Raw genomic sequence first — 26,940 nt, 5'->3', positions numbered from 1 at the left:
TATTAAGTATTTGCAATAAAAGGTAACAAAAATGAAAATTAATTGTCTTGGGATGATAATTTGAGAAACTCATTTATTTTAAGTAAATAAAGCTGATAACATCTTTTGTTAAACGTCCAGTCCTCTCTGGCTGAAGCTGAGGCGAAAGATAAGATTGCTCTAGAGTCCAACACTCAGCCGGAGTACGAGAACTCCATTCTGTTGGCGCATGAAAAAACACTGCACGACTCAATGGAGAAGTTGAAGGAACAGCTGTGTGAGACTCACGGGAAAGGTGCCAAGTTATTGAAGGTAAGTGAGAAAAGCTTTGCATTAATTTGTACTTCTAATATAAACATGTATGGAGTACAACAATGTACTAATGTTGGTAATTTGTAGTGTCTGAAAAACATATCAATTGCACGCACTCAGAGTACTCTGAAGAATGAGAACGCCTTCCTGAAGGACCGGGTACAAACACTGCAAGGGTCAGTGGAGAAGTTGGAGGGACAACTCCATAAGACCCAAAGGATTTATGAAGAGATACTGAACGTACGTGAGAAAATAATTAATAACAATTTATTTTCTCGCTGCACAGAGCTCATTTTATGAATTAATCAGGCAGCGGTGCACTGCTGTTAAACCCTATAGGGTTTAACATGGCCGGCAGTGCAGTGGACACTGTCAGAATTGTTGTGAAAAGATCAACTGATTGCACTAATCGCAAGTTCCCTAGTATGTAAACCAAAATGACTGGCATATAATAAATAAGCACCAGAACCATGTGAGTAAGACAGGTGTTGAAGGCCTTCCAGCATTGGGTTGTAGATGCAGCTCGCAACACTACCACAACCACTATGACATATGAGCAAATAATAAATGTTAGAGCGCCATACGGAACAGTTAACGTCTTAGTAGTTGCCATATTCCTGTTATATGAAGTATCTCTTCAGGCTAGTACAGGCTAGCTTGTAAACTTGGCCATGCTCACAACAACAGCTTGGCACCACCCTTGATCTACAATAGGACATACCACTGGCCAGAGCTACAGGGTAAAGCTCAATCAAAAATACCAGAAGCCAAAGCCCGGTTATGATAAGCACCATCCTCAGATTAGTATTGATAGGAAGTTAGTGCAAAGGAAAGCAATGACTCCATGTCACCAAAAAAGTGCATGAAAAACATTCGGGAGGAGCACAATTCAAAACTGATGTGATTGAGGTTGAATACAAATACAGGCACCATCCGTGGAATAATATCACTGTTTGTAGCAATGTCAACTACACCGAGATTACAAACCACAAGAAACTTGGGGTTCTGTAAACTGGAGTTCATCCAGATTACAGAGAGAAGGGTACAATTACATAGTAAAGTAATCAGGTAAATAATTGCCATTGCCTGTATCAGGTAGTTCTTATTGCCCAAAGAATTGTAAGCAACTAGATGGAATCCTTTATCAAATGAATCTGTGCTATTGGTGCTAGTCATTTGAAAAATAACAATTTTTATTTCATTAAACATTAAAAAAAAAAAAAAAAAAAAAAAAAAAAACTTCATGCACATGACATTTCAAAGTAAGGAAAAGCAAAATTATATAATGCTTCCTACAATGCTCTATTACATGCGATACATAATAGAAGCTTGACTTACAATCAAAGTACAATTAGTCCACTGAACCTGGACAAAAGACCCAGTTATAATCACAAATAAAAAGCGTTGACAAAAAGGTAAATGGTGATTTGGGATTAATTAGCTACTGTGTGTACAAACAAAGAAACAGCAGTAGTTCACCTAATTATACCACACATTTCTCTTGAGTACCTAATTAGAGCATAAAGAACTTCAGTTCACCATAAATAGGGTTAATTGTCTATTTAGTAGTCATTACTTTTTACACATTTTTGAACCAGTTAATGAGCAGGTAAATGTATCATTTTTGTGCTCAAATTCAATACCAGAAATATTCACTGATGTGACATTTAGGCAAAAGAAAAGGATCACTATGTGCTTGTCATGTTTCTCTTCATATAACAGAGATCATAAATAATTGTTAGAGGATAATCATGTTTCAGCATTTGCAAAATACTATTTCTCCTCAGAGAAAAAAAAAAGAACGTAACTACTATATTTTTCCATATACTCAATAATATAGAATATTTATGATTTTGTGAGAGAAATAACTGCATTATTAACTGCAATAATAAACCCCATTAAGGACTTTTAACATTAATACATTGTTCTAAGCCCAAGGCCACTGACAATTACATTTGGTCACGTGTGAAATATTTTTTCCACCTATGTGCAGTACAGGATATTGATCGTTGGTCCACTTAAAACTGGTGGTCTAATGTTTGCTTTAAAGTATAGTCCACATCATGTATGAAAGCTATCACCTCATGGAGCCAGCAGTTGAATTATGTGATCGGTTGAACTTGTCACTTTACTTTGTGCTTCAAATTTTTACAAAAGAAAAGTTTCTTCTTGATATATAGAGCAAAGAAGCATTCAAATGCAAGTGCCTAAAATACTAGACGTTCTCCATATCAACATCCATATCTGGGCACATTTCTTAACAAATTTTTGACATACTCAGTCCAAGTCCATGCACCCTGACCTGACTCCCTGTTGATCACTACAATAGCAGCACAAGTAATGATCTAGCTCTTGATTCTATCTCTCCACTTGACATTAGATTGTGGGTGATAGTCTGACATATAATTGCCTGACACACGTAAAACATAGCTTTCCATAAATAGGAGATGAACTACTGCTCCTGGTCAGAAACTGTGTGTTCTGGAAGATTGAATAATCAAAAAAGTTAAATAAACATTCTTTTGTTTGAGGGATTGAGGGTAATCCCATTAGTGGTACTAGGTGGCACATCTTGGAAGATATGTCAACAACAATGAGAATTGTAGTGCATTCCATCTGAGGTTCCTCTCAAAGTTTCTTCCTCATATCATGCCAGAGACTGCATCCAGATTTATGTAAACAATGTCCATTGTTAGAGCCTCTCTATATAAATAAAATTTAATTGAACTTAATTTAAGTTAGGTAATCTATAACTGTGGCACCAAGGACAAAGTCAGATTGGAAGAGGTTGAAGCTGACCTAATGATAATTTTCTTGGGGTTATTGATTGTGTACAAATACAGTATGAGGGGACATGATTCATTACGTCACTCTTTAGTGCAATCCACCATTAATTAGCGGAAATTAATTCAATGGTACATTTAATTTAAGGAGTCCTGATTTGAGAGTGAGCGTGGTTTCATGACTCTTTGCACATAGGTTTTATACATTTTAATACTATTTTTTATACTTTATGGAGTTCCTTTATGATATGCCCCAGGATTGGAGCAACAAGCAATTAATATTTATTTATTTATTTATTTATTTATTTCAGCTAGTGCTTAATGGTAAAGCTGAAAAAAGGCCAACACTCACAGGACCTCAACCCCACGGAACACCTTTGTGAACTGGAATGCCAGCTGCACCCCAGTCCTTCATGCCTGCCATCTGTGCCTGACCTCACTAATGTTCTTGTGGCTGAATGGGCATGAATCCCCACAGACACGCTTCAAAATCAAGTGGAAAGCCTTCGCAGAAGAGTGGAGATTATTACAACAGCAAAGGGGGACTAAATCTGGAATGGGGTGTTCAAAAATCATGTATGGATCCGATGGGCAAGTGTCCACAATCCTTTGGCCATATATGGTTCATGCATTCAATTATATTATTGTTATTATATATGTACATGTATGCCTACACTGGTTCTTACACTGAAATAAAGGTACTGTATCACAGTGGAGGTACAGATGCAAGTGCATGTGTTAAATGTTTAATTTAAAAGGCAGCAAACAAAATGTAAGTTTTCTCAGAGACACATGAACCCAGTCAACTGCATCTCAGACTACTGCACATGCTGCATTATAGGATGTAACACACTTAGAAGAAAGTGATATCTGCCCATCTGCATACTGCTGCTGTGTCTGACAGGGAAGAGAGTATGCTACCCAGACAGCAGGTCCAATTTAGCTCTCTTGTATTACTGGCCATGGATGGTTGTGGCATTTTTGGGATTCAAACTTGTAATCTCTGGATGATCTTTTCTGTGGTACCACAGCCCTAATTTTGTTCCTTTTGAGCCATTCAGAAGGTGGACTTGCTTTGTGTTTCACTTTGTAGCATTGCCACATAATGTCCATGTTTTAAATACCTGTATGTTTAATAATTTTTAATTAATATCACATGTTAGTTATTAGCACTGTCTGACTGACACCATCAGCATTGTGTTTGGCTTTATGCTCACGCTATCGCAAGACTTTATGTGGACTCACCTCCGGTTATATCATCACGTAACGGCATGTGTTGTTTACGGAAGTAAACATAAACCGGCATAGAGACAGTAGAATGAGCACGCTCAACTCGGAGTTTCTATGTGCTGGGGATTATCTTCACATTCTTTAAGGACTTCAATGCTGAAGGAATAATGGTTTCGCGACCAGTGTTCTTCCCAGTGGAACTCTGACTACCAGCAGGAGCTCAGGAAGCTGTTGGAAACATGGACATTCATCATGTCCAATACTCTGGGCCAGATTGCCATGGTGAAGCACTGTATCTCCACCCTGGATGAAGCACCAGAAAACAGCAGAGCGTACAGAGTGTCACCATTGAAAAAGAACATTATAGAAGATCATGTGTAGAAAATGCTACGAGATGGCATTACAGAGCCCTTCTCATCACCATGGTCCTCACCTGTGGTTCTAGTGCCAAACCGGAACAATCATACCGGTTTTGTATCGATTACAGGAAGGTAGACAGCAAGACCATACCGGATGCTTATCCAATGCCCATATTGCATGACATCCTGGAATCCTTGGAAGGCGCTTCCTGGTTCATGACCTTGAATTTGCAGTCCGGCTACTGGCTAGTGGAGATGGAGGAGAAGAGCAAAAAGAAGACTGCCTTTATTACCAGCAAAAGCCTATACCAATTCAAGAAAATGCCATATGGATTATGAAACACAATTACCACTTTCCAACATCTGATGGCACAAGTACTAACCAGACTGAGAGGAACGATCTGCTTCGTATACATCGATGACATTATCATATACTCCTAGACCTGCAATCAACACACCAAAGACATCAGTGCTGTACTGCAGAAGCTCACCCAGGCCAACTTCACCCTCAATATGAAAACAAATGCCACTTCTTCAAACAATAGCTGAAGTTCTTGGGCCATATCATCTCACGGTGAGGAGTCGAAGTGGATGCAGAGAAATCTCAAGTGGTATCAGACTATCCGGTACCAACAGACTTGAAGTCTCTGCAGTACTTCTTGGGGTTGGCAGGATGGTACCATAATCTCATTCTGGGTTTTGCCGACCTGCCTTTCTAAGTCCACACTGACGCCAGTGAGCTTGGACTAGGGGCCATCTTAACCCAGCAATCTGAGAAGGGTGAGAAGGTTATTGCGTATGCGTCAAAGACATGAAAAAGGACTGAGTGTAATTATTCTACCTCAGAGATGGAGTGTCTGGCTGTGGTCTGGGCTGTAGAAAAGTGGAGACATTTCCTGGAAGGAGTGGATTTGAGGTCTTTACTGACCATGCAGCTTTGGCCTGGGTGTTCAACTGCCCAAAGACCTCCTCACGCCTGACAAGATGGACCCTGCAACTGCAATAATTCACCTTCAAAGTGCACTATCGAAAAGGTTGTCTCAACACCGGACAGGATGCTTTGACAAGGGCCTTCAAACTTCCCTCCATGGATATAGCTCCATACTTGAACGTCATCGACATGTGAAACAATTAAAAGCTACACTACAACATCAAAGAACACCTAGTCAGCTTTGATGACCAACAAGGCATACTGTATAGGAAGCTCCCACTAAAAGGTCAAGGAGAGAAATACCAACTCATAGTGCCACTAAGCTTGATCCCACGTTTCCTACACTATTTCCACTCTAGCCCACTAGGGGGCCATCTAGGACAGATGAAGCTCCTGCTACGGGTGCTGGAAGTAGCCTCGTGGCCAACAGTGCAAAAGGATGTGAAACTGTGTACCACCTGTCAGAAATACAAACATGAAAATACCAAACCATCCAGGTTCATGAAGTCCACCGAGGTGCCAGAAGCTGGGTACACCCTGGGAATCAACCTTTCCCCACCAGTAAATGATGAAACACTTACCTGCTGATAATTGTCGACTTCTTTGCGTAGTGGGTAGAAATGTTTCCTCTATAATACAGCAAGACCCCTACGATCCTGAAGGTTCTCAGGGAGGAAATCTTCACCCGATGGGTAATTCCCAAATACCTGGTCTCTGATTGTGAGCCCCAGTTTACATCGTTGCTACTGATGGAACTCTGAAAAAAGTGGGGGGTATCACAAAAACTCACCACATGTCACCACCTGCACACAAACCTGACTCAAAGGGTCATGACTGGCAGACCCTTCTAAGGACCACTGGAGCGATTAATACATCAATCCCCAATGACAGACCAAGCCACCTATCTAGTGGTAGAAAAACAAAAGGAAATGACGTAGGAGGCACAGAATTGGGTTGCAGCATGTGAGAAAAGCTGGATATTATAATGCTAGGAGGAAACATGCACACTTTCACCTCTGAGATCTAGTCTGGCTCTGATCACATCCTCTTTCTAGTGCCATTCAGAATTCATTGTGCTATCAATGATGCCAAGTTGTCCTGGCCCAGATGCAGCAAAAAAGGTCCAAACCATGACACTACCACCACGATGTTTCACATATGGGATAAGGTTCTTATGCTGGAATGCAGTGTTTTCTTTTCTCCAAGCATAATGCTTCTTAATGCATAATGCATTTAAACACACTTTTTGCAACGCTATTACAAAAACTTTGCCATTTATACAGCTGTACATAGTAAATATGTACCCATGCAATATACTGTTGGAAAACTAATAATCTTGTGATTCAAGCAATATGAACCCTTTAAAGATACAATAACAACAGCAGCTACAATCAACGTTTTTGTCAGACCACCAGCATACAAACAAACAGTGGCAGCTCACCCTTTAAGCCTTATAGCAGTCCACTGATCCATAATATTCCAACAAAAACAGTCTTGTTACACTGGCAAAGGTCCAACAATCTAATTATGTGAAAATATTTAGTCCAAAACACATTTTACATCAGTAAATCCACATGAACTGCAGCTGCATCGTTCCAAATGATCTCAGAAGATCAATGTTTCTCCTTATCAGTTCAACATGCGTGTGATCATGCCTAATCGATAGATCTCAAAATGGCTCCCTGGCTGTGACCTATTGAATGACACCACATTTGAACCAATAGGGGCTTCCATATAGGCTTCAAAATCCAATGAGTGTCTGTGCTGAAGAGAAGCTCCTTTGCCCATTCCTATGTGAATTGCATGAGCTGAATGCTCCCGGCTGTAGAGATGACTTGCCTATTGTATAGCCACTGAACTGCTGAAAAGAATGAGATCATGCTTCACAGGTGTGTTTCAACAATGCAATTTAAAAGTAGCCGTGTAAAGCTCTGTAAACAATGGCACAGAAATGCATAAAAGTTTCAATTATGAATATACATTAGATTGGTAGATATGTGATATTATAAGAAAAAAGTAGAAAGAGTAGCAGCCTTTTTATCCTAGTTATGTGTACATTGTTAACAAGGGCCCTTTGGAAAGGTTTTGGTAAAAGAAAACAAAAAACAAACATGCACACACCCTTATTAATTTTATTTGGTATTGTTATCAAATTAGAAACTGGACTAGGAAATGCTTCATGCTTTGGTCCAGTTGTGCTTTCCCGCTAATAGCTCTCAGCTGTAGTCACCTGCAGGCATCTGTATGCAGAAAAAAAAAAAAAAAAAAACCCATCTGTTTCGGTGTGTTCAAACTTCTATTACTCAGTAGCAGTAGCATGTACAGTGATTCTGTGGAAAATAACTTCTGAGTATCATGTTTTAAAATAATTGGCAAAACCATGCATGTCCTCCAAATGGTTCAAAAACAGCTTGAATTTTACTTTGGGTATGCCTTGGATAGGCATTTTAGGCTAATTTTACTGAAACTCTAACCAAAAATTCTATTTGGTCTCATCCATCCACAAAACATTTTCCATAAGCCTTCCATGTGGCTTGTCCACATGATCTTTGAACTGAAGATGGGAGGCAGTGTTCATTAGCCTTCTGGCTTGTCCACATGATCTTTGAACTGAAGATGAGCAGCAGTGTTCTTTTAGGAGAGCAGTGGTTTTCTCCTTGCAACCCTGCCATCACATTATCCAATGTGAGAGAGGCCTTTAGTTGCTTAGATGTTACCCTAGCTCCTTTATGACCTCACAGACTATTACACGTGCTGCTCTTGGAGTGATCTTTGTTGTTTGATCACTCCTGGGCAGGGTAATAATGGTCTTGAATTTCCTCCATTTGTACACAATCTGTCTGACTGTGTATTTGTGAAGTCCAAACTATTCAGAGATGGTTTTGTAACCTTTTCCAGCCTGATGAGCATCAACAACTCTTTTTTTTAAAGTCCTCAGAAATCTCCTCTTTTCATGCCATGATACACTTCCACAAACATGTGTTGTGAAGATCAGACTTTGATAGATCCCTGTTCTTTAAATAAAACAGGGTGCTCACTCACACCTGATCATCGTCCCATTGATTGAAATCACCTGACTCTAATTTCACCTCCAAGTTAAACTGCTAATCCCAGAGGTTCACATACTTTTGCCACTCACAGATATGTAATATTAGGTCATTTTCCTTAACATAAATAAGTGACCAAGTATAATATTTTTGTCTCATTTGTTTAATTTGGATCTCTTGGTCTACTTTTAGGACTTGTGTGAAAATCTGATGATGTTTTGTGTCATATTTATTCAAATTTATATAAACATTTAAAGGGTTCACAAACTTTCAAGCACCACTGTATGTACTATAGAGGAATCACACTAGGCCATAATGGAACTATTATGTAGCTATATAATATTGCATTTGTAAACAACGTAGTTAGAAATACCACCATGTCCAGGGTGTACCCCGCCTTGTGCCCGATGCTTCCTGGGATAGGCTCCAGGTTCCCCGTGACCCTGAAAAGTATAAGCGGTATAGATGATGGATGGATGGATAGTTAGAAATACAGTGTCTGTATCTGAAAATAAATATGAATTATGTTTATGTATTGTATTTTATGTAGAAAAAAAAAAAAACTTTTTTTAATGGTTTCATAATCCATACTATAGAGGGGTAAAACAGTACTGGCTTAATTATGGGCTTATATATGTGATTGCTGACATAAATCTGTTGTAAACTTTTAATAAATGAATAAAAGTCATTGTCATAAGGTTTTGTCAAGAAATTGATGTATAGCATTTACATGAGCCAGACAGCTTTAATCTAATTTGTATACTACTACTATTACTACTACTACTACTACTAATAATAATAATAATAATTTTTTTTTTACTTTAAATATCTAGCTAGTCAAACCAGTAGTACACAATCAATATCTAAGAAAATGTTTAGCACTACATTCTTAACATGACATGATCAAGTTACATATATGATTCTTTCATCTCATATCATTCTTTGGAGAACATAACTCTTTAAACAATTAATTCCCTCAAGAGTTATTATCATAGTTTACAGAAATGATGGCATGCTCAGGAGAGATGCCCATGGCATGTGACAACCACATAAACAAGCTACAATAATTAACCTAATGAACAACAAAAAAGTGTTACTATGTTACTGTACATAAAGGGGTTGTCAAGTGAGACTAACATTTAACAAGTCTCCTGATAATGGTATAAGCACTGATGGTGTAATTTTGTAAAAATAAATGCATAATTGGTTGGCGACATCCATCATTGTGTTGATCAAGGTCTACTGAACTACTGAACTAATAACTTGATTAAACTATAAACCTAATACATAAAATATTTTGATATTTTATGTGTTAACATTATTTCAAAACACTATTAATAGTTTCTTAATTGATGTATATAATAATCCTATAAATCCTATAAACCATAAATAATGTATATAATAATCATATAAAACCTATAAACTATAATATTCAGTATGTAATGATGTTTTCCCTTTTACTGTACTCCTTTAAAATAACCAAACACTCTTATAAACTATATGAAAAAATTAATTGTAAGATCTCAGACATCTCCACAAAAATCAGTTCTAATGTTAATTAACATATTTATGCACATACAACTGCATCTCAAAAAATTAGAATATGATGGAAAAGTAATTTTTTTTCCATAATTCAATTTAAATCAAAGCAACATGGGCTTCCATAATACCTCAGCAGTGCCACAGGCTGAATACCTCCATGCCACACTGCATTGATGCAGTAATTCGTGTAAAAGGAGCCCCAGTCAAGTATTGAGTGCATTCTCAGAAGGCTGACATTTCTGTATTATAAATTCTTTATTCTAATATTTTGAGGTACTGGATTTTTGATTTCCATGAGCTGTAAGCCGTAATCATCAAGATTAAAACAAAACAAAAAAAAGGTTGAAATATTTCACCGTATGTATAATGAATCTAGAATATATGAAAATTCCACTTTTTGAATTAAATTACAGGAAAAAAAACTCTTCCATGATATTAAAATTTGTTTAGATACACCTCTACATTATGTCATAGTGCGTTATCCCCATTAACGTGTTTTCCTTCATCTGTGCTGTCAACTCCGTAATGTACTGTACAGAAGAGTGGTAGTTCTAAATACATAACTATAATAACAGTCATAACATTGTCATTGTAATATATGTAAAGTAATATATGATTCAAATTCCAGTGCTGATATATTTACATTTTCATTTATTTCTTTGGCAGAATATTTATACAAACTGACAATTAAAGCAGGTTAAGGATTAAGGGCCTTGCTTAAATGCTTAACGTTGGCTCTCTGGCAGCACTGAGATTTGATCTATTTGGATTTGATCTTAATATTTAGACATTTGTTTGTATTGTAAAATATACCTCCAGTGCATATATTCACATAAAATTCGCACACATAATGTATTTTGTCTTATAAATATAACTAAAGGCACATATTCATAAGCATAATCAATGACATGCTTTTGAAACAAAATTTATAGCCAATGATTGACTCTCAATTTCAAAATCATTCATAAATTTTCAAAGAGTTTCAGGTTAGATAGATAGGTAGATAAGCTAGCTAAGTCATGTAAGTTATTTTGACTGTATGTTTGGGTTGTTGTCTTGTTGAAACATCCATCTTATCAGCAGATTGAGGTTTTTTGGCTCATTAAATTCATTTTCTGAGAATAGATTTTCTTAAAATATGTCCGAATATACTGAGTTTATGGTTTCCTAATTAATAATGAAAGAACACAAGAAGTAATTTTGAGTAAAGTCAGCCTTAATCTGGAGTTTAGTCAATTTAACACATTTTTTTAGGATCCAGGCAGATTACCACATGATGCAGAACAACTGACTTTGACTTGATAGACGGCCCTCTTAGACGACCAGACCTCAGATTATGTTGATCCATGGTGAAGATAAGTAAATATATATGTTATATGAAATAAGTAGAGCTATCCTTTGTCAAATATTCTGAAGATACTTCTTGTTCTTTAAATAAGTTTAGTTGGCAATTTACTACAAATCGAATGTACACTGTTAAACATGTGTGTGCAGACTAGGGTCTTGAACTTTTGTGAGAAGAAAATTTATTTTGTAACATTGCTTTCATAAGATGAATGTTAAATAAGGGAGAAAGGCAACTTTTTTGTCAGGGTCAACAGTATTGTATTTCACCGTCCTACTCCATGGGCAGATAAGCTCCAACACATGACACAGCGTGCTGCATTGACAGAGTTTATGCCGTGTTTGAGATGAGTCAGAGGTGGGAATATCCGAGTTCCGAGTCGCCAAGTTCCGAGTTGCCTCGAACGCAGCATAAGTATGCTCGAGAGAGCAGAACTGCCATAGCTTTTTTCACTGATTACAAACATTGCCCTCATTAACACAGAGAACAAACTTAGTTGCAAATTTGTTTCAAAACATGGTGGGTATACCCACCCACCCCCACAGAAAATGATGCTCATGAGCACTGGGAGAAAGACAGTGTGAGATACACACAAACAGGTGAAATGTACCAAATTGGTTGTCATCACATTTCTCTATATTAGTTATTACATTTGGCCCACAAAAATATAGTCACACACATGCATGTTTCTACACCTATAGTTATCATCATTACAAAGGTGTAATGCTTTTGATAATGCTAATGCTAATGCTAATGATGGTTTCTATCCCCCAACACTACCCCCAAACTCAACCCTCTCATATTAATTAAAACATTGTTTGGGATGGCCTCATAACACACACACACACACACACACACACACACACACACACACACACACACACACACACACGGGTAGCATTAAGTCTTCAACCTTGCTAGTCTTTGCTGGAAAACCTGTCCTCCATAAATTTTTCACATATCTTACAGAGACATGTTTCCCTGTCTTTGACTGATGTGTGTGTGTGTGTGTGTGTGTGTGTGTGTGTGTGTACACATCTGTTCAAGATAAAAAGAAAAAGTGTGTGTATATATAAGCCCCTTTTTCAGGAGACTGTATTTTAAAAATAATTTTGTAAAATCCAAATAAGCTTTACAGATCTTTATTGGAAAGGGTTGAAGCAACGTTTTTCATAAACAATTGTTGCACATGCACCTGTGGAACAGTCCTTAAGACGCTTACAGGCAGTAGGCAAATACGGTCACAGTTACAATAACTTAAGACACTAAAGAGACCTTACTACTAACTCACCAGAAGAAAAATGCCTAGGGTGCCTGCTCACCTGTGTGAACATGCCATAGGCCTGCTGCAGGGAGGCATGAGGACTGCAGATGTGGCCAGAGCAATAAACTGCAGTGTCCATAATGTAAGACACCTAAGACAGTGCTACAGGGAGACAGGAAGGACAGAAACAATGACTGTGAAAATTAATACGTCTTTAAAACAAATGCAATCACCTATTTTCTGCCATGTTCTCTTCTATTTTCTTCACGTTTATAACCATTAAGTTGCCACTAATTGTTCCATTTATTTTGCATGTATTAGTATAGTAGTACTAGTATGATTAATGTGCTTTACTATTAGTAGTGTACTTAACAACAGTTAAATATATGTCTTATGTGGTATGTGTGTGTTAATTGCATGATTTCCTAAAGGATAAGAGTAAGGAAATTCAAGCAGAATGTTGTTATATGTATAGGTTAATATTTCTAACAAAGTTTGATCCACAGATCATGAAAAGTGTGGGAATATCCATTTGCAGAGACATGGACTGATTAACATCAGAGGTGGAGAATATGGCTTACACCCCACCCTAAGACAATGCTTGAGTTCAAATCCAACGACACCAAATAAAAGCTCTCCAAACTTCTCTCTTGGCACTCTCAGCATCTCTCAACTCAACTAAGAACTCATCTCATGGGAGGGACAGAGCCACCACCAGCTCTCCAAACATCCCTCATACTAGACGCTGTTTCGTTCATCCTTCCGGTTGGTCTTCCGAGACGCCACTCAAATGCTGACCAGACCAATGGTGAATAACCATTGTGGGAATCCCCTCAACACCATGACATAACGAGGAATAATGCAATACCCCAGAATCTAGCTAAGACTGGTGCATATAATATTAACTTTAAAGCCCATCTAAAGAAATGAAATTAGATTAATAAGTTGATGGTTCGTTTAGGTCATGGTCTGTGAAATAACATACTGTGCTATAAACTCTGAACTTCATTCACTCTGTTAAAAGCCATTTTCACCCCATTTTGTTTATGTATGTATGTGTGTTTGTGTGTGTGTGTGTGTGTGTGTGTGTGTGTGTGTGTGCATGTATGTGTGTGTTAGATTAGTTTATGTGTCATAGAATAGTTTAATAAAGTCTTGTCTGTTTTTAAACATACGTGTCTTATGCACTTTTCAAATGTCTACTGCCTTGAATTGCAGATCTTGCTACGATGCTCTTAAAATAATGTTTCACTGTATTATTGCTGGTGGCCACAGAGGTAATATCTAATGAATAATTAATGAATACGCTTTGAATGAATGAATAAGTTTTCAGCTTATTGCTGGACGAGCTGATCAAAACTAAACTAGCCAAATTTCCCCTTTTGAGCTGATCTGCTAGTCTTTCCTACATATTTGCTAGAGAATATGGATAGCTAAATCTAAACAGCTAATTTTCCTTACATATAATGGTGGAAAATATAACAAGTTAACCCAAACAGACAATTTACCGTACACTGTTTTGTACATCTGGGCATTGCAGAAGATCACCTGCTCTGGATGCGTGCATATGTACTTTTAAATTTTAAAAAAGAAAATTTCTGAATTTATTGATTTAATTTTCATTTATTAAAATGAGTTATTAAAAAAAATCTTACTAAAAATAAACTTCACATGATTTCATAGAACTGGCTACTCATAATAAATCCTATGAAATTAAGACATGATTACTTATGTAATTGAAACATTATATAATTGAGCGCAGAAATTAAGGTGAGCAATCACCTGCACTGGTATAACAGTGGCCAGTCTTAACAATTTACGAGATTTGGCTCTTTTTATTGATTTTATTTTTTATTTCTTCGCCTGGTAGCAAAAAAATGTACATTCATACTGAAAAAATGTGTGAGTAAGAGCATCTATGGTACTTCATGTTGGCCAAAACACACAAGGAAAAGCATTGTAAAAAAAAATATATTATCAGAAATCACAGACATTCTCATTTGGACAGGATTAGATTTCTCAGAGGATTACTGAGTTAACCGAAAAACAGTAGGTAATTTGCTCAGGGATTTTTACAGCAGTTGTGTAAGAAAAACACAGAATTGGCATATTTTGACAGGATTAAAATCATGAAGTACATCTGTGAAACACAAATTTCCCTAAGATCCCCCTGGAAAACCAGTCCCATCCGAACAGTGCTTTGCATTCATTCAGTGTTAGGGACAATTGAGCATAGCCGAACTGGGGAATCCAGAGGAAACCAACATAGACATGGGCAGAACATACACAACTCCACACATACAGTAATCCAAGCTCAGGATTGAACCAGTGACCCCGGAGGTGTGAGACAGCAATACTACCTACTTGCTATCCTATGCACGTTTTAAGTGACCCTTTAAACTTAATCATCCTTTGTTTTGAGTAACTAATGATTCAAGAGCAAATCAACTGATATTTTGTTTAATACAATACAGGGCCTTTAACGAACGTACCACTGTTAATACAACATAGCAATATGTAAAAAAAAAATATAGATTTATATGTATCCAAAAAGACTTTTAAGTGAAGCAGAAACCAATCAAATCATGAAGCTGACTAGTAGAGGATTAAGGGCCCAAAATCAAGCCTGGGATTTATCCCAGGTACATCAGCAGTAAATGAAAAACTTGTAAATGAAGTAATGCACAATCTTTTTGAACGATATGAATGTATTTCTTCTGTGGAATATTGAATCCTTTAGGAGCAAATTAACATAAGCACATAGAAAAATATGAGTTGATTATGAGTTGAAAAAGTTATTAAAGTAGGTGAATTTCATTAAACAACAAATAAGAAAAGAAAATCAGATAGAACTACTCCCACTGATTTGTTTTTACAAGTGAGTGGGAGTATAAACCCACTAGTAACAGCATGCAGGTTTCTAGTAACAGCATGCTAAGGCCTGTGTAGTTTATGAGGTATAAACCCTTTTGTGGAGAAATTTTAAAGCTCTGACCCTGATTTCCTTTGTTCTTAGGCCATATATAATAGGATTTAATGTTGGAGGCAAAATCATAGCGGCCACTCCGCTGAATTTTCTTAAATGGGGGGACAGATCTGTTAACCTGTAGGAAATTACTGTGAAAAGGCCCAAACATTCAAATAGGAGAAAGACTATTAAGTGTGTGGCACATGTCTGCAGTGCTTTTTTACGTGTATCAGATCCTTTGTTTCTAAAACAGGCTATAAGGATTTGAATGTATGTAAATGCAATTAGACCTACTGTTATCACCTGACATACAGCTACAGTCATCAATCCATATATGTTATTTATAGTTGTGTTTACACAGACCAGCTGGAGCAAAGAGGGATTGTCACAGTATGTGTGAGTCACAAAAGATCTGCATCGCGGTAAGCGCAATAGAAGGATAAAAAGCACAGCTATTATAAATATATTGGAGAGCCAGACCAAGGAGATTAGCCTCACTATGTGTATATTGCTCATAATTGTGTTGTATCTCATAGGGCAGCATATGGCCACATATCTGTCATATGCCATAGCAGTCAAAATGAACACTGCACCTGTTGCATAAATATGTATAAAGAAAGCTTGAATAACACAGGTTGAAAACTGTATTGTCCTGGTATCCCATAAGAGTTCCTTAATAATTTGTGGGAACAGGGCTGTAGAGCCTATAAGATCATTTATGGGCAAGTTTAACAGCAGAATATACATGGGCTGGTGAAGACTCTTATTGAGAATGATGGTGCTTAGTAGGATGAGGTTGCAGGAAAGAATGGTCAGGTATCCCAGTGTTGCAAAGACGAATGCAGGGACGATACTCTCAGGAGGCAAATTGAAGCCTTGAAGTGTCAGAGTAGATATATTAGATAAATCAGTCATTATAAAATTAGTTTTTCCACCTGTGAAGAAATACTTCTGTTAGTTATCATGACAGGTAAAGTTAAATAAATAGATAAAAATAATGAATGACAAAATAAATAAATATGCAGTATGTCTGATACTAACGTTATAGCACCTGTTAACATCACACCATCTGTTGCGTTGAATAAAATATAAAAAGTAGTATTATTACAATGCATTAGTAGTACAAGAAGGAAACACTAATTGTTATTTACAGATCTCTCCTCCAGCTATCAGAATAAGCAATAACTCTAGCAAACCATAATATGAGCTTAATTTAATGTGTGTACTCAGAAATAAATACTTACTCTATAAGCTAAGACCTGTCTACCATTTTAGTGGGGTTCCATTCATTATTCATGGTGAAACTGAGTTCCATCCTGTGATGTAATGTATAGCCTAATCTCTTCCCTACTAATGTCCTGTGCTTTATAGTGTTCAGAAATTATGTAAGGGTCTCATGAGACAAATGAATACTCTTTTCAGAGTGCAAACATGACCATAGCAAACTTAGTAACAGTTTAATCCAATGCATAAATTAAGGTGTATATTATGGGATTTTTTTTGTCATCTTTTAAACAAGTGCTTGTGCACACTAATCTCTAGTGAACAGTTTCCCACCTCTGGTCCTGAACATTTTTTTAGGATTTTCCTAAAACAGGCACTGTCCTGTCCTGAAAATGTTGTGCTTTTCTTCTTGAATGTTTGTCAGCTGGTCCTAAGCAGTGTCATATCATTCAGCATCACTTGAGGTTTTTTATTTTATTTTATTTTTAAATTTTTTTTTTAATGAATTAAATGAATGAACATTATAATGAATAATGATTCTTAGTAAAAAAAAATATATATAATAAATAAACATTTTTTTTTTAAAATGAGAGGGATAAAGGGAAACCAGAAAAGTTTTTATGTATACATTCATTCATTTATGTATGTTTTTAAATAATTTAATACCTATATTACAGATATCATGTTGTGTTACCACTAGCTTTGATATCTTTAGATTAGGACTGTCGACTTAATGCGTTCATTTACGGCGATTGACCCTCTGAAGAAAAAAATTTAATTAAAAATGCATTCAGATGGAAGCACTGATAAGACAAAAGTCTTTTGCACCATCTTCAGTAGGAATTGGCATACCTTTGAAGCCGTTCTATTCTGAAATTCCACCTGAACTTAAAGCATGTTTTAGTGAGCTCTACAGTTAGCACAACCCACACTGACTATCAAATGTGATAGCTAAATGGATTGCTATGGGAGCCCTAAGCAGCCATGCATTATTAATATCTTTTTTTTTTTTTTTTTTTTCTCATGATCTGGACTTAATTTTCCCCTGATATCGACATAACAAAGTTGCTTTCTCATGATCACAGCTTTATTTTTCTGTGTACTCAACATAACAATATGTTTTCATTGTTGTGGAGGCAGCAAAAGTGCAATTTTTGCTTTGATCAGTGACTCATTCAAGTTGAAACAGTTCTGTGTCTTCCAGTGATTGACTACTTCCACATTAGTGTCCAACAATTGAGAAGGGGATGCCCCACTCTCTCACTGCAGAGATAAAGTTAATCTCTACTGCGTGTAATTATTACATTTATGATTGCGATGGCGAAGACATCAACATGTATGCAACACCAATCCCATTGACAAGGCATGAGATGTAGCGAGAAAACAGCTTTTTGTTATATCAAAATCACGAGAAAAGATCTATTATTTTATGTGGAGATCATGAGAAAATTAAGTCGGGATCACAAGAAAACAAGAAAGAAAAAAAATAATACATAATTGCTTAGAATTTCCATAGATTGCTGTTAATGTGGTGTAATGGGGTTGATGGAAGCATTTTGAATTGTGTCCTCCGATACAAGCTAAATGTTTGTGTGTTATAAATTCTATGTGGAATCATATTGTAATGTCTATTCAATGCTTTACATTTTCAGGGGGTAATTTCTCTGACAAAATTGATATGCGGTTTATTGTTATTATTTTGATTAATTAATCGGCACATCATGTAATTAATTCAATTAAAAATTTTAATCGACTGACATCCCTACTTTAAATGTTATCATTTTCTAGTCTAAGGATATTGTTTATGGATCAAATAATTATTTGATAATACTTAATAAAAAAATTAAATAAATAATTACTAAGATACATTATTATACAAGGTAAGGGTACATATCTTTTAAATCATTAAACACATGTATAGCGGTGTTTAATGGCAACAGCATTGAAAAACAGTGGGTCTAGAATTCCTGATCATAAATGAGTAATAACATCTCTGTATGACAAACAGGAGGGAGGCTATTGAAGAACAATTTTCAGACATTGCTGTGACCTTTCTAATTAGTTCATCTGCGGGTTACAGTGATAATTACACATAAATTATAGAAACATTCAACCATGTATAGTATATCACACTAATGATCTTACCCAAATATCTTTGGTGAATACACTAAGTACAGTGCTGTGAAAAAGTATTTTCTGATTTCTTCTGTTTTTGTCTATATCTCGTAGTAAATAATAATAAATATTATAAACAATAAATAAACAATAAATTGTTTCAGAAATGAAAACAAAATGTAATATAAAACAAAGGCAACCTGAGTAAACACAAAATACAGTTTTTAAATGATAGTTATTTATTGAACCAACTGGGCCTATATGAAAATGTATTTGACCCCATAGTTACTAATTCCCCAAATCTATCAAACTGCATTCATAATGGGGTTCAGCTGGACTAGACACAACCAGGCCTGATTACTGCAAACTCTGTTCAATCAAATCAACACTTAAATATAACATTTCAACAGCATGAAGTTGCTTAAGAGGTCTCACTCAGTAACACACTATTCCAAAATTTAAAGAATTTCCAGAAATGATGAGGAAGAAGGTGATTGAAATACATCAGTCTGAGACTCCAAAGAACCACAGTGACAGCCATTATCTCCAAATGGAAAAACTCTGCACAGTAGTGAACCTTTGCAGAAGTGGGCGACCTTCCAAAATCCCTCCAAGAGCACAGCGACTACTCATCCAGGAAGTTACAAAAGACACAGGGACAACATCAAATGACCTACAGGCCTCTCTTGCATCAATAAAGGTCACTATTCATGACTCCAAAAAGCCACTGGGCAAAAATGGCATCCATGGAAGAGTGGTGAGGTGAAAACCACTGCTAATCCAGAAGAACATTAAGGCTCCTCTGAGTTGTGTGTGTGTGTGTGTGTGTGTGTGTGTGTGTGTGTACACATCTGTTCAAGATATAAAGAAAAAAAAAACAAGCTGGCAGATCTAGCTGTAAAAACAAATGAACAGATTGCTAAGATAAATTTCTGTACAGAGAAAGGAGTACATATCTTTTAAATCATCTATGAAACCAGAGCAGGCATTGTTTAAAAGGGTAAAACCTTTTGCCAAAAAAACTTCATAATATTCATTCTGATTTCTTTGGTTTTAAGGCCATAGATTATTGGATTCAAGATTGGAGGGAAAATGAGGGTGGTAACCCCTATAAATCTTCTGGAACTTGAAGATAAGTCTTTCAATCTGTAGGAAATTATTGTAAACAGTCCCAAACACTCTAAGATGAGAAAGACTATTAAATGGGTGGCACACGTTTGCAGAGCTTTGCTTCTTGTGTCAGACCTCTTGTTTCTAAAACAGGCCACAAGAATCTGAAGATAAGTAAATAATATAAGTCCCACTCCAATTATTTGGGTGATAGCTGTGATAAGGAGGCCATAGATATTGTTAACAGTTGTATCTGCACAAACCAGCTGCAAAAGAGAAGGGTTGTCACAATATGAGTGAGTCATTTGAGACTTGCATCGAGGCAAACGCAGAAGGAGGTAAAAAAGTATAGCTATTAAAATAAAATTAAGAATCCATACAACAGAGATTACTTTCATGATATGGCCATGGGTCATGACTGTGTTATACCTTAGAGGTAAACATATGGCCATGTATCTGTCATATGCCATAGCACTCAAAATCAACACTGCACCTACTCCATATACATGTATAAAGAATGCTTGTGTAACACATGTTGAAAACTCCATGGTTCTGGTGTCCCACATGAGCTCATTGATTATTTGTGGAAGAAGGGCTGTGGATCCCACAATGTCATTGATGGGTAGGTTTAACAGCAGTAGATACATCGGCTGATGTAGGCTCTTATTCAAAATGATGGTGATCAGCAGAATAAAGTTGCAGAAAAGAATGATCATATAGCTTAGCATGGCAAAGAGGAATGCAGGAAGACTGGCCACCAGAGGCAATTCCAAGCCTTGAAGTAACAGAACTGATGATATATTGTAGAGATTCCCAAGAGAAGCCATAGCCATGGGTTTCTCAGTTCTGTAAATATAATTGAAAAACAATGAGAACATTATATACCAATATAAAACTGTAATTTGTCTGCACTAAAGTAAATTTATACTCTTTTAACATATTTCAATAACTGAAACTTTGATTGTGGTTTTGTTTAATAATAATACTGGTTCACATAAATACATTCAATATATAAATAGTTGTACATTTAAAATATTTACTTCTTTTTTTGGTCCTTTCACAGTTTGTTCATCTCACATATTGACATAAAAATAATATGCATATAAATAATAATTACAATACAATATTTTTACATTTTCCTCATAATAGTGAGAACAATAGGTTCTCCACTAGGTAAACTGTCACATCTACCTAGTGAGAGTTGCTCTTAGTGACCTTTATAAAGGCTTTCAGGTTTATGTATCTTTGGATTATTCTCCTCAGAGAAAACTGTTGTGCAATCCACAACACCATGAGATGGGTGCAGGGCAATAAAAACAAAGACCAGAACAATAGATAGACAGGTCAACAAATACACAGAGCAATAAATACACAGAACAATTGGAGTCTCAGTCTTAATTTTTTTAGGGGGTATCTAGGTACAGTTGCAATCAAAATTATTCAACCCCCATTGCAAATCAGGTTTATTGTCAAAATTTGCAATGTACAAATCAAACAAAAGCAATTGAAATAGTTAAGCATACGAGTGCTTCAAGTGGTTTCCCCAAATTCAACTGAAAATGCAACTTATAAGGATTTCTCCAGTACCAAAATTATTCAACCCCTTCATGGCAAGCATCTTCACTACTTAGTAGCACACCCTTTTGCTGTTATGTAGTGCTGCAAATGAAATGCATAGCCAGACACCAGCTTCTGGCAGCGTTCCTGAGGAATCTTAGCCCATTCCTCATGAGCAATGGCCTCCAGTTCAGTAATATTCTTGGGTTTGTGTGCTGCAACCGCCTTTTTCAAATACCACCAGAGATTTCGTATGGGGTTCAAGTCAGGTGACTGTGATGGCCCTGTAAAATCTTCCAGGACTTCTTATGCAACCAAACCTTGGTGGAATTTGAGGTATGGTTGGGATCATTGTCCTGTTGGAAGGTCCAATGACGCTCAAGCTTCAGCTTCCTTGGCATGACATTTTCTTCTAGGATTTCCTGATACTTCAATGAATCTATCGTGCCTTCCACATGCTGCAGGTTTCCAGTGCCAGTGGATGCAAAGCAACCCCAGAGCATCACCAAGCCACCACCATTCTTGACTGTATACAGAGTGTCGAAGGTGGAGGAGGCAGGTCAATGGCAGGTCATTTAGGGGGCTGGCTTTGCCATCCAAGCCATGTAAGGCCACCTCAGCATTGATTGGCAAGGCCTATGTGGCAGTGGGTCTCGCTTGTGGGTCACTGAATACAGTGGCAGTGTTGCAGGCCTACCAAGCAGACCTGCTGATTGAGCTTTACATACGGTAACATTCAGCCAGTTACTTCCCTGTCGTGTCGTGTTTATGTTCACCAGCGCTTATGCGAGGTAGGCACAGAAGGCGAGTGTGACAGCCCGCCTCCCCGGCAGAGAGCCAGGGAGACCGTGTGGCCACAGTTGCAGCCTGTTAATAAGCCTCATCTGAGAATGATCATAAAGGCCAAGCAGACAAAGAAGGAACGTCCTGAGGGGCCATGGAGGGACATATCAGGGGACGTCAGGTTTTTAGGGTAGTTAGCCCACAGTACAACTGTAGGGCCTCCCCTAGCCAAGGCTGTTCCAAGTTTCCAGTCTTCTCTGGTCAGCAAGCTATCACAGGACAACGAAAATCTGATGCTTTTCCTACAACAGAATGTGGAAGAGTTAACGTCACTAAAAGACTGTCTGGCAGTGCCAAATGTGTCTCCATGGGTTCTGTCTACTGTAGAAAAGAGTTACGAGTCCAGTTCAGATCTCAAACCCCTGGGATCAGAGGTGTGCTCACTACAGTCATCAGCACATAGCAGAGCCCAACGTTAGTGCAGGAAGATAGATCCCTCTTGGACAAAGGGGCCATAGAACATATACCCCATTTCCTGAGAGAGGGAGGTTTTTACAGCCATTATTTCGTGGTCCACAATAAAGATGGGAGTATGAGGCCAATTTTAGATCTGCATCATCTGAACTGTACTTTACGGACATTCAGATTCAAGATGCTGACACTCAAACTTATCATTCTACAGATTGATTTCGAGGACTGGTTTGTGATTATAGATCTAAAAGATGCATATTTCCACATAGAAATATCACCCCATCACAGGAAGTTCCTGAGGGTAACGTTTGGAGGCAATGCATACCAATATCAGGTTCTTCCCTTCAGTCTGGCTTTATCCCCTCACAACTTCACAAAGTGTATGAATGCCATTCTGGCTCCCTTGCGTCTCCAGGGCATCTGTGTACTAAACTACCTGGATGACTGGTTAATTCTAGCATGATCCAGGGAACTGGTGATTCAACATCGATATCTTGTTCTCACCCACATGAAGTGCTTGAGGCTCAGATTGAACCTCAAGAAAAGTATGCATCTCCTTATTGCAAGACAGTAATGGCAGACATCTCCCTCATGGGCTGGGGCACGGTCTTAGATGGCTGTTCAGCTCACTGTCACTGGAGCGGCCCTCATCTGGGGTGGCATATAAATTGCGTAGAGATGCGGGCCATATTTCTAGCACTGAAATTCTTTCTTCCTCAATTGAGAGGTCACTATGCGTTAGTTGTGACAGACAACACAGCAGTGGTCTCATATATCAACCACCAGGGAGGCACAACTAATTCTTCTCTGGGTGGAGGGAAAGTTTTTGTCAGTGAGTGCAATGTACACTCCTCTGAGTAGACAACACACTGCCCGCTGTGGTTCTCCCTCACTCCTCCTGCACCATTGGGGCTGGACACCACGGTGCACACGTGGTCGAGGTCACGTCTGTATGCTTTTCCCCGATCGCTCTGCTCCCACAAGTTCTAGCGAGAGTTCACAAAGACTGTCTACTGTATGTCTGTTGCTAGTAACACTTTATTGGCCAGCTCGAATATGGTTCTCAGAGATAATATCTCTGCTAGACAGCACTCTTTGTGAGATTCCCATCAGCAGGGATCTATCGTCTCAAGCCGGAGGGCTGATTTATCACCATGTAACCCTGTTCCCTGAGAAGGGAACAAGACATTGCATAGTTTTATCATACTGGGGCAGGCCTGTGAATTGTGTCTTCGCTTCAGATAATAAAGGCTGACAGCGCGGTTCATAGGTGTAGTTTTTATATCACGCAACGCGCTCAATTGCCACGTCACCTGATCACGGCAGGCCTATAAGTAGGCAAGATGTTACAAAGCTTCAGATACCGGTCACAGCATGAAGCTCACGCAATGTCTCGTTTCCTTCTCAGGGAACAAGATTACATGTGTAACCCAGACGTTTTGTTGCTAAGTTCTGGAGGTGACTTTTACCATTTTTGTGGTCTTTCCCAGCCTCCACTTTGAAGTTATTGGTTCCAATGACAAAATGATCTGTTTTGTGTTTTTCCAAAACATATGTCCTGCAGTCCTCACAATATGTTCCGTTATTTGCGGAGTCATACACGATCCACTCACTCCCAGATTCCCACTTGGCATTAAAATTCAAAATTTTCTTTGTTGCTTGGTGAGACTTTCCTATTTACACTGGGGTTGGTTACCCCAGGCAAGTATTGCCACATGACTAGACATGTTATGTTCGAGTAAGCCAGATATGCTTATTGACAGCCATGTTCATGCAAGCCAGATATGTACAGATGCTGTGCAATTAGGCTATATTTAATGCATATCGTGGCTCACAAGTAGAGCATTTGTGCTAAACTTCCCCAAAATGTTTTTTGGCAGGCTGAAGCCACAAATGCTTTGTCTCATAGCAATGGCCTGCAAAGTGATAGAATATAACTTGTGAATCATAACCCTCCAAATTGGCTAGTGAGTTGACAGCGTTACCCGCCACAGGTTTGCTATTGTTGGTTACGGAATGTCTTGAAGATATTTGTTGAAGACCCTAAATAATAAAGCTAATAGTTATTAACTGAATAGTGAAGTGCTGTAATGTGCTCATGGTTGCCTCACATAATTTGGACTTCTAAATAAGTAGAAAATGTAGAAAATGTTACTGTACCTACAGTTGTGCTCATAAATTTATATACCCCTGTTAGAATCTACAAAATGTTAATCATTAAAATATAAATATATATCATTAAAATTGCATTTTGTCTTTTATTAGTACTGCATGGCATAAGGTATTTCACATAACAGATGTTTACATATAGTCAACAAGACACAATAATAACTTAATTTACACAAATAAACCACTTCAAACAGTTACATATGCTTGCCTCTTAATACTGTGTATTAGTATCTGGATGATCAACGACTATTTTTGTTTTATGATAGTTTTTCATGGGTCCCTTGTTTGTCCTGAGCAGTTAAACTGCCCACTGTTCTTCAGAACAGTCCTCAAAGTCCTGCATATTCTTTGCTTTTCCAGCATCTTCTGCATATTTGACCCTTTTCCAACAGTGACTATATGATTTTGAGATCCATCTTTTCACATTGAGGGCAGCTGAAGGACTCATACACAACTATTATGGTGCAAACATTCCCTGATGTTCAAGAAGGCAACACAATACATTAAGAACCAGGGGGTGTAAACATTTGAACAGGATGGATGGTGTAAATTGTTAATATTTTGTTTTATTATTGTGTTTTTTTTTTTTTCAGTTAGTAGTAGTTTTTTTTCTGAAGTGCCTTTCAGAAGCCAAAATAATAACAATTTACACCTATCAACCTGTTCAAAAGTTTACATCATTTAATCTTGGATGTGAAAGTTCTGAAAATAAGCAGATAACCTGAGCCTCAAATTCACATAATTTTCAGTAAACTAGTATTAATAAAGGTGTGATATGATCATTTTTTTAATTAATGACAGAATGATTCTACAATTTATTGTAACATTGAAAAATAAAAAAACACATGAATTAAACATATTTTAAATAGATCTTTTTTTTTTTTAGAGGTCTAAAATTGCAATATGTATCCCTACACCGCCAACCAGAGCCCATGTGGTCAAAATTAATATACTTCTCCTTCATAATCTGAAAAACCATTCAATAACTAATGCAAATTCTATGTCAAAAGCTAGTGTATATGTAAATGTGTACATCAGAATCCACAAAAAATAGAAAGCCATTTAATGTATGTGACTGCAATAGAAACAGCAATTTGTTTCATTTTCATCTTACTTTGTTTTGTTTTTAAAACTCTTAATAATCAAGCTCCTTCCTATCTCGAGGATTTTCTTAAACCACATTCATCAAACAGATGTCTAAGATCTTCTGATAGGTTTCTTTTGCATGTCCCTCGTTCCCGGTTAAAAACAAAGGGAGATAGAGCTTTTGCTGTTGCTGCCCCCCGTCTATGGAATCAACTGCCACTAGACATCCGCCTTGCACCTTCTATTACCACTTTTAAAAATAGGCTTAAAACTTATCTCTTCTGCCAGGCTTTTTGATCAAATTTTTAATTGTTTAAACAAATTTTTAATAAATTTTTTCTATTGTCCATTGTCTGTTTTTATTTGGTCTAATTCTGTTTCTATGTTATTTTCCTTACTCTGTGCAGCACTTTGGTCAGCTTTGCTGTGTGAAACGTGCTATATAAATAAATTTTACTTACTTACTTTTACTTACTTACTTTGGCTGACAGTTTTCATGTATCCTGACAGACCTGTTTTTTAGCATATCTTATTTGCCATTTTTATCAAAGACAAATTAGGATAGCAAAATGTATGCTTTATGCAATTATCCCTTCATTGTGTATTTACTAAATAAAAACAGAGTATAGTACACAGTTTTTAATTGAATGTTTTGCACATTCAAA

General features: G+C 37.2%; 2 protein-coding genes and 1 pseudogene across 2 annotated transcripts; all 3 read right to left on the bottom strand.

Annotated features, from left to right (window-relative positions):
- Positions 1-592: 592 nt before the first annotated feature.
- LOC128621758 (olfactory receptor 1L4-like) lies at positions 593-1,097 on the bottom strand (annotated as a pseudogene).
- Positions 1,098-15,742: 14,645 nt separating this feature from the next.
- On the bottom strand, positions 15,743-17,372 carry LOC128621383 (olfactory receptor 52E4-like). Its single transcript, XM_053647109.1, has one exon. It carries the CDS (start codon positions 16,673-16,675, stop codon positions 15,743-15,745), a length of 933 nt encoding a protein of 310 aa, XP_053503084.1. The 5' UTR covers positions 16,676-17,372.
- A 1,642-nt stretch (positions 17,373-19,014) lies between these two features.
- Positions 19,015-21,116, bottom strand: LOC128621785 (olfactory receptor 52B2-like). Its single transcript, XM_053647744.1, has one exon. The coding sequence runs from the start codon at positions 21,085-21,087 to the stop codon at positions 20,092-20,094; it is 996 nt and encodes a 331-aa protein (XP_053503719.1). The 5' UTR covers positions 21,088-21,116; the 3' UTR covers positions 19,015-20,091.
- Positions 21,117-26,940: the final 5,824 nt, after the last annotated feature.

This window comes from Ictalurus furcatus, chromosome 17 (genome assembly GCF_023375685.1).
Source record: "Ictalurus furcatus strain D&B chromosome 17, Billie_1.0, whole genome shotgun sequence".
Classification (NCBI taxonomy): Eukaryota; Metazoa; Chordata; class Actinopteri; order Siluriformes; family Ictaluridae; genus Ictalurus; species Ictalurus furcatus.
Note: the sequence above shows the minus strand (reverse complement) of the source record. Positions and strands in the feature narration are given on the sequence as shown.

Bases quoted from the DNA above. Each gene is read 5' to 3' on its own strand.
- LOC128621383 (XM_053647109.1), bottom strand. From the start codon at position 16,675: ATGACTGATTTATCTAATATATCTACTCTGACACTTCAAGGCTTCAAT.
- LOC128621785 (XM_053647744.1), bottom strand. From the start codon at position 21,087: ATGTTCTCATTGTTTTTCAATTATATTTACAGAACTGAGAAACCCATG.